The following is a 9021-nucleotide window of genomic DNA, read 5'->3' on the forward strand; positions in this document are numbered from 1 at the left end:
CATATCCTGTCAGTTGTTTGGGTTTTCCAGACTATTTTCTGGACTGTTATTTTTTATAGCTGATTCAGATTCAAATTTATTTATGCCATGTACATCGGAACATGCAGTGAAATGGATCATTTACATTAACGACCAAGGACATGGTGGGGGCAGCCCACAAGTTGGTTCACATTCTGGTGCCAACAGTTAATGCCTGCAATGCTCGGCAGAACAACTCAGAACACAACAAAACGTCAACAGGAAGATGGGCCCCTAACTCTAACTCCTCCACCCATTCATACAGAAAGTCCTCCAATTTCAGGATAAGCCTCCTTTCTCCAGGCTTCAGCCATCAGGCGGTGGGCAATTAACATTCTTCTAATTCCTTCATTTCATAGGATTAACTGCAGAATATACTCTTTCGTGTCAACTGTCCTTAAACATTATGTCTTGGTTAAAATAATCAGTTTGCACTGGGAACTTGGAGAAGTCAGCATCATCTAAATACAATATCCTTCTTGTGATTGTACTAATCACTCATGGCACCTTTCAGCACTCTTAACAGTCACTCTTTGGCATATCCAGATCAATAGTCCTTAGTTATGATATTTGGTTGAAATAAATAGAACCATGGAGGTAGGAGATGTTAATGAATACCATGTTACACCTTCTCCCTATTGTAGTGCCTAATGTTCATATCAGATTCTGAGTGGGAGTGAAAACTACCACAAAATCCTTGTGGACCCTGGCCTTGCTAGATAATGGTTCTTCAAATCACAATACTTGTCACACAGAAACCTGACTTTAGGTATGGAGAAAATGGATGTTTGGATCTAAAAGTGCATATAGACCTGGTTGTAGCAGAAGATGAATCCAGATATGCTTCCGGTTTGAAGAGAGCATTAGACATTGCGAATCACAACAAACGAAGTACAATGTACAGCTGAAGTATAAAAGTTTACTAATTAAAGGCAACACATCAGCATAGCGGTTAGTATAATGCTTTACAGTACCAGCAATCATGATGGGGTTCAGTTCCCACTCTCATGTAACTTTACATTCTCCCCGTGACCACTGAGTTTCCTCCAGGTGCTCTGCTTACCTCCCACATTCCAAAGGTGTACTGTTGGGGTCAGAGGTACTGAGTTGTGAGCATGCTATGTGGGCATTGGTTTGAGGACTGCCCCACTGCCCTATCTTGATCATTTCTGTATTGCTATTAAAATTTAAATTTTACAAAATTGTGATGGGTTACAGTCACACCCCACTAGCCAGGACATGTCCTTTTCTCATTGTTACCATCAGGAAGGGGATACAGAAGCCTAAAGGCACACACCCAGTGACTCAGGAACAACTTCTTCCCCTCTGCCATCCGATTTCAAACTGGACATTGAACCCATGAACACTACCTCATTACATTTTTATTTCTTTTTTTTTGCATTACTTCTTTTAACTTAACTATTTAATAGACCTATGCTTACTATAATTCAGTTTTTTCCTCTATATTTATCACGTATTTCATTGTACTGCTGCCTTAAAGTTAACAAATTTTGCGATGTATGCCAGTGATATTAAACCTGATTCTGATTCATTTGTCCTCATAATTTATAAAGGAAAAAGTACTTTTCTTCAGTAAAGCATATGTTATTATTATCTTAGTTGATCTTTGTTTCTTCCTTCCACGCATAAAGCAAAGTTTTCCCTTTTCTCCCCCAGGATATCAAATGAACACTCTCCCAAGCTTCAAATCCGAAGCCACAGCTACTTACGGGCAGTCAGTGAAGTGTCGATTAACCGAAGTTTGGACAGTTTGGATCCCGCGGTGCTTCTTGCCTCGCCTAAATTCCGTTCTCGCAATGAAAGTTACATGAGAGCCATGAGCACCATCAGCCAAGTAAACTGAGAACTTATATTTAGAATAAAGCTTTGAGTTACATGGCTTAGTCTAAACTAAAGGGTTCTTGGTGTGATCTCTGTTTTGCAGGTGAGTGAAGTGGAAGTTAATGGGCAATTTGAATCTGTTTGCGAGTCAGTATTTAATGAATTGGAGTCACAGGCCGTTGAGGCACTGGATCTGCCTATGCCAGAGTACTTCCGAATGCGAAGCCACAGCTACGTGAGGGCAATCGAACGTGGCTGCTCACAGGATGATGAAAGTTTGTCACTTAGGTCAACATCACCACCTCGAACCACGACAACAGTGAGGACAATCCAAAGCAGTACTGGTAGGTTCTTGGGGCATCTCCTCCCACATTTAATGTATTAACTATATGGTGAGTGTCTGTATCCCTGTCTTTCTGCATTGGGTGGGGAGAATAATGAAAATCATACTGCTTTTCTTCAATAAGTCAGTGCCTTTCCCCATAACTGGGAATCCATTATGTAATTTCTAAAAGGTAATACACTATTCAATGTTTTTCCTCAAAATGTTATTACTATGTTGCTAATTATAGCAAATTATCAATATTCTATTAACTAAAAGGATTGTGTACTCATGACTCTGCTAAGGAATTAGTCCAGTTTTGTGATAATTCTCTTCAATACAGCTCCAGAAATCCAACAATTTTCCAAGCTTTTGAATGAAAGGAAAACTCTTGGCTATTGTGCAAAATATACGCATGCATTTGATATGAGAATTCTCTCTACTAGTTGATGAAACTTATATTCCTAATTCAAATTCACTGCAGTATCTCCTAAAGTCATAAATAGTTTATTATTGCCAACTGTAATATTGACAACTGACTGTGGAGGATTTGTGTCTATCTGTTCACAAGTTCAGAGAATTTCTCCCTTCTAATCAGAAGATATATTTTAACGACAGTGAATTTCTAAATACCATTGCTTCAGTCCTTAATGATGCACTGTCAGGAAGGTGGGTGATCTTGTCCCGAAATATTATTTTTAGTTCTTGCATATATTTATTAATTAAATTGTCTGTTGAATTGTATGTTTGGCACAAGAAATTTTTGAGACCTTGTGAATTTCCGTGTGAGTTACCTTAAAGAGACAAGAAAGGTGTACATAGAAAATTAAAATATAGTAACCAATCTAGATTGGTCATAATAATGTATGTGATCGTGTTAATGATAGTTAAATTGGTAATACTTTGTCATAAGAGGTTTCATAATGCAAAGTATAAGTTCAGTGATGCATATTTCCAGTGTGGAACTTCAGACAATAGAAGCATGGTCGTATAGTATATTTTGATCCATATTCCTAGCTTGCATCACCCCATGCCAAAAATTTAGCATCGCTTAATGTATACTTATTCCCCTTTCTCTGCAGGATCTAATGCAGAAATTAAGACGGCTCTTTTTGCTTCACTGTTCATCATTGATACAGAAAATCACACTAATTCTCATCACATTGATATTGAAAATTCACAAATCTATAGGTACTTTGGTCTGTCAAGTTGCTCGTGGTACCATTGTTATCTTATTTTAGTTGATTGCATTTGCCAAATCAGCATTTTGCAATTTTGAAAAATAGATGTGTAGCCCCCTGGCCAGCCTCAGGGTCGCTCGGCTAGCTGTCGTCTAGGGAAACAGCCCTTGGCCTTGCCAAACTGGGTAATTAGTTTGTGTGGATGCTGTGTGATGTATCCCACCCCTCCCAAATAACAGACAATAACCCTGACACGATTAAATGATTTATCGTTTATAGATATTACTGGAACTATATAATTAATAAAGAATAAAATATAAAAGGAAAATAAAAGGCACAACACTTATCAAAGTTCAATCTCTTCGTGCACAAACAGTTGGAGCTCAGGACCTTTCTTCTTCACCCTGCGATCCCTCGGACCATCTCGACCAGCTGCCTGGGACCAACAACGGTGGTTGACCAGACGCTTCACACAAGTCCGTCTCAGTCTCCTCTCCCCGCCCAACACCCCACTCAGGGTCCGACCCCGTTAGCGGACTCACAGCACCTGATCTGTCTTCTGCCTCTCTCTCCCACCTTCTCCCCCAAAACCCCGCGCATACAATATCTTCAGACACACCGAAAGCATAACAACTATCGCAATTGGTTCATTCATCCTCTCACCAATAGATAATCCAAAATAGGTTGCTAGCAGGAAGGACTTTCTCAGCAGTTAACATAACAGAGAAGCCCTTTCAATTGTAACATAACAAAGAAGCCATTTTAATTAGACTATGCAGTGACATAAAAAAAGAAACCCCTTACACCTTCCCCCCCACCAAATAAAGTCATGTCCTCATGACTTCTAAACAACTCACCAACCAGTCCTACAGACACAGAAACCCATCCAGATACACACAGTGACATTGCTCCCCAAACAGTGGACCTTCCACCCGTCCACGGGCGCTACATAGGCCAACCCATCTGAGAGCTTCCAAACCCTCCGAGACCTCCGTACCCCCTCATCTAAACCCTAAAGGCTCAGACACTACTAGGGATACCTCGGACCTGCTTGCCAACTCCTCTCTCACTCAGGCCACCATTACAACTCGGAACCCCTTGTCCCGTGTCCGGGGCCCTGCTTCTTTTCATAGAAACATAGAAAATAGGTGCAGGAGTAGGCCATTCAGCCCTTCGAGCCTGCACCGCCATTTATTATGATCATGGCTGATCATCCAACTCAGAACCTTCCTGGTCCTGCTGTAACTCAGACTGCCCACAGCTAGCCCTCCCCACTACACCTAACTCAGTGGGAGAAGGGCCAAAGGTCTCTTCCTCAATCACGGTGAAGTTAGCAAAAGGCAGCATGTACCACATGTGCAGCACATCATCCTTCGAATCCATATTCTTCCTCATTCCCTCGATCGGTAGCTGCTGTTTAAGTTTCTCCACACTGAAACATTTAGCCAGGGCTACCCCTTCAGCCTCCTGCAGTCGAGACGTCAGCTTCTTCAGGGTCTCCTACAACTCTCGCCACAGCCTCAGCAGCTCTGACTTGGGGTTCCTGGCCATCTCAATCTGGGACGCAGTTACCCCACCAGCTTCTCCCACCCTGACCTGAAAAGCAGCAGTTAAAGGATGTTCAGCCTCCGGTTGTTTCTTCCTGATGACGTCCTCCAGGTCAACTTTCAGTTTTTCCACTTCATTTAAACTCGTGATAGTCACCTTCAGGTTCCTTTCAAGTATCTGCCTCCCTTTTCCAAGATCTGTCCTCCATTTCTTCACCTCCTCAGGAGTGTAGTCAAACTCCCCTCCCTGGGCTCCCGGTTTTCTGTTGGCCTTAGTCAGAACACTTCCTTGATCTTCCCCAACTTGTGAGTCTTCCAATCTGTTCTGAATCGACGTCTTGAGTTTCTGCTGATCCCTTCGAAGGTGGGTCATTGTTTCTTCTCGCTGGATTAATTCATCAGCACGTGACCGCAGTGTCGGCTCGGAATTCCGTTGCTCCTTCTCCACGTTGACGAGCGTGAATTACAAGTCTGCAATGGTCGTCCCACAAGTGAGGCACTCAGTCTCCGGCCGGCATTTCTGAGCACTCAGTTCAGCGGTGCAAATCCCCTCTCTCCCCTGTGTCTCATTCAGATTGACGACCTGGGTTTCCATCCTCAGGTCCACCACCATCTGTTCCAACACCAGGAAGTTCAACTGGTATTTCCGGTCATTTTTCTCACATTGCACCAAACTCCTCTGGCCAGAACCTCCTCCACATGTGACACTTCGCTTCTGTCGCCCAGGCTCAGCCACTCACCTCGTCTCGGCCACTCGCCTCATCTCATAGTCCCCCCAGGCGAATCCAAGCTCTAGGCGGTCATCCACATACGCCAAAACTTCACACACCTTCACTTCTCCCATGGTCTTCCTCATGCCCTGCGGGAAGGATGCAGGGGCTCCGGATATGCCCTTGGGCATCTTTTCAGATCGGAATAATCCTAGGGATCTAATAACGGCCATCTTCGGCTCAACAGCCGCACTCTTCAGGATCTGGCAACATCCACTTCTCAGATCCAGCACATTAAACCACGTCACATAATCCACACACACGCTGCCTTCATCATCCACGCTGCTAGGGTCCAGTTGCCATGACCTCTCTCTCACTGAGGTGTCTTCAGCAGTCAACTTCCCTCCCTCGTGGTAGTTCGGAGCGTCTACTAAGAGGGTCTCACCCTCAGCTACTTTCCCCAGGCCGTACCACCGCTGGGTCTCGTTTAAATTCGGTACTGGCTCAAGGCTCTACACACGTCCTCAGAAGCAACTCGTCACGCTGGGTGCCCAGACAATGCCCCCATGAACTCCAGGGTCATTAGCCAATCATCGGTGAGCACCAGAAACTAGATATGACCCCCAAAAGACTCACAGGTGAAGTATCGCCTCACCTGGAAGGACTGTTTGGGCCCTGAATGGTAGTGAGGGAGGAGATACAGGAGCAAGTATAGCACTGGTTCTGCTTGCAAGGCTAAGTGCCAGGAGGGAGATCAGTGGGGAGGGATGAATGGACAAGGGAGTTACATAAGGAGTGATCCCTGTGGAATGCAGAAAGTGGAGGTAGGGAAAGATGTGCTTGGTGGTGGGATCCCGATGGAGATGGCAGAAGTTGCAGAGAATTATGTGCTGGATGCAGAGGCTGGTGGGATGGTAGGTGAGGACAAGAGAAACCCTGTCCGTGGTAGCGTGGCAGGAGGATGGGGTGAGGCAGATGTGTGTGGAATGGAAAAGATGCAGTTGAGGGCAGAGTTGATGGGAGAGGAAGGGAAGCTTCATTCTTTGAAGAAGGAGGACACCTCATTCGTTCTGAAATGAAAAGCCTCATCCTGAGAGCAAATGTGACGGAGATGGAGGAATTGAGAGAAGGGGATGGCATTTTTACAAGTAACAGGGTGGGATGAGGTATAGTCTAGGTAGCTGTGAGATTCCATGCTTTTATAATAGACACCAGTAGATAAGCTGTCTCCCAAGAAAGAGACGGAGAGATTGAGAATGGGGAGGCGGTACTGGAAATGGACCAGGTAAATTTGAGGGCAGGGTGGAAGTTGGAGGCAAAGTAGGTGAAGTTGATGAGTTATGCATGGGTGCAAGAAGCAGCACCAATGCAGTCATCGATGCAGCATAGGAAAAGTGCAGGATGGGTACCAGCGTAAGATAGCGTAAGTCTATAGACCAGTGTATGTCTATAGGTAATGCATCTATTTGCAAAGCTGCAAGTTCATCTTATTCAAAAACAACCCTTTGATTTCTTGAAGCATTACCTGCTGTACGGTACTTAGAAAGCCAAGCTCGACAAAAAAAGAAGAAGCCTTTGACCTACGAAGTGAACACAAAGTGAAAGCAACAGTTGCCGTACTTGGATATTGCAAAGTAGCCATAGCGCCAGGATTTTGAAACCCATCAAAATGGCTGTGATTTTTGTATTTTTTTTGTTGTTTTTGGAATTCAAAACACACCGTATGCATTCTCACTTTGGACAGATCATATCTATTACACTGTATTGTACTGAGTTATGTGGTCCGTGTGTGGCAACTTTTGGAATTGTAGGCATGCTTCACTTAGAAAGGCACAGAATTACCTATGGAATAAGTTAGTCATCAATTAACTTCTGGAGAAGGCACTGCCTATTAGTTGTAGCACTCTGAAATTCTGAGAAATATCCAAGCAGGTGGCTAGTCAGGACTCCTGTAATCAGTGGAGTGCCTCTTTTTAGTAATAGGAATAACATTAATGCATAGTTGTGCTGAGCCTACCTCAACAGCTGTAGGCTGCATCAATCAGCTCCAGTTCATGTCCATACAAGCAGAAATAAACATTATGTGAATAATGATGTCATAACTGCACATCCTCATGCTGAACAAATGTAAATCATTGACATTAACAGTGCACAGAACTGCTTCGTTCAATTTTGCAATGAATGTGTCTTCATCTAGAAATGATTGCTGGAGTGATCTCAATTAAATCATTGTTTATGTGATTTGTGCATTAAAAAGGACAAAATTTGGAACTATTTCTAAGCTACTATTTTTAGTTCCTGATATAGATTCTGCTTCTTCGTCATTGGCTCCATCATCTCCCTAGAAACTGAACCAGAATGGATGACTGTGTTATGTTTGAATCCAAGATAATCTTCAAAACAAATATCCCTGATTTCACGAAGAACACATTTCTATTTTGCTCATGTCCCCCAACTCTTTCCTAGCCTCAATTTATCTGCTACCAAAATATTTATTTACACCTTACCCCCATTAGATGGGATTATTCCTCTGCACTCTGAACCATTTTAGCTCATTCTAACATCTGCAAATTTCAAATGATCCAACAGAGTGTTGACAATGTCCCAACTCCCACTAAATCCAATCCACAATCACCTGTTATTCACTCTATCATAATGTCTCTGTAACTGCCTCTTCACTCTCTCTCTAATCTCCTCCGAAAAAGCTACATTTTATAGTTCTGGCCTTATTATCCCCAAATTTCATTATTCTATAACAGATGGTGTGTGTTTAGTATCCTAAACTGCAGAATTCATTCACTAAGATAATGCTGGAGGAACTCAGCTGGTCAGGTAGTATCTGTGGAGGAGAATAAACAGTTGATGTTTTGGGCCAAGACCCTTCATCAGACGCTTTTGTCCTGATGAAGGGTCTTGGCCCAAAACATCAACTGTTTAATCCCTTCCACAGATACTGCATGTCCTGCTGAGTTCTTCTAGCATTTTGCATGTGTTGTTCTGGATTTCCAGCATCTGCAAAATCTCTTATGTTTAAAATTAATTCACTAAACTTCATTGTCTCCTGACTGACATTTTGTTTCTAATATTTTCCATTAAATTACTCTCAGCAAGCTTTTGGGCATCTGGCCTAATATCTATTTACTATATGTGTCTCATTATTTGATGGCACACTTGTGAAATATCTTGGGAAATTTTATTTTGAGCAAAGAGCAATGTAAAGATAGGCCTTTGTTTTTGTTGTGGTAGCTCTGTAGAAGTGTATTTAAGTGAGACAATGCAATAGATAGAAGAATTGGTAACTTTTCCTGACATCTTTGTAACCTCTGGAGAATCAATTTCATGCTTCAGTTGTGCTGAATAATCTCATGGAATAAAACCCGGAACCACTTTTTCAACTCTGC

The 9021-nt window shown here is 42.8% G+C and overlaps 1 protein-coding gene across 15 annotated transcripts in view; it reads left to right on the plus strand.

The window, feature by feature from the left end:
* Nucleotides 1-9021, plus strand: part of dlgap1a (discs, large (Drosophila) homolog-associated protein 1a) — an 890995-nt gene that overhangs the window by 692792 nt on the left and 189182 nt on the right. For all 15 annotated transcript variants that reach the window (XM_063062219.1, XM_063062200.1, XM_063062175.1 and 12 more), the window contains 2 exons: nt 1696-1873; nt 1964-2204. In XM_063062219.1, the coding sequence (XP_062918289.1) occupies nt 1696-1873; nt 1964-2204 (419 nt within the window). The remainder of the gene's footprint in view (nt 1-1695; nt 1874-1963; nt 2205-9021) is intronic.

Source organism: Mobula hypostoma, chromosome 1, assembly GCF_963921235.1.
Source record: "Mobula hypostoma chromosome 1, sMobHyp1.1, whole genome shotgun sequence".
Lineage (NCBI taxonomy): Eukaryota > Metazoa > Chordata > Chondrichthyes > Myliobatiformes > Myliobatidae > Mobula > Mobula hypostoma.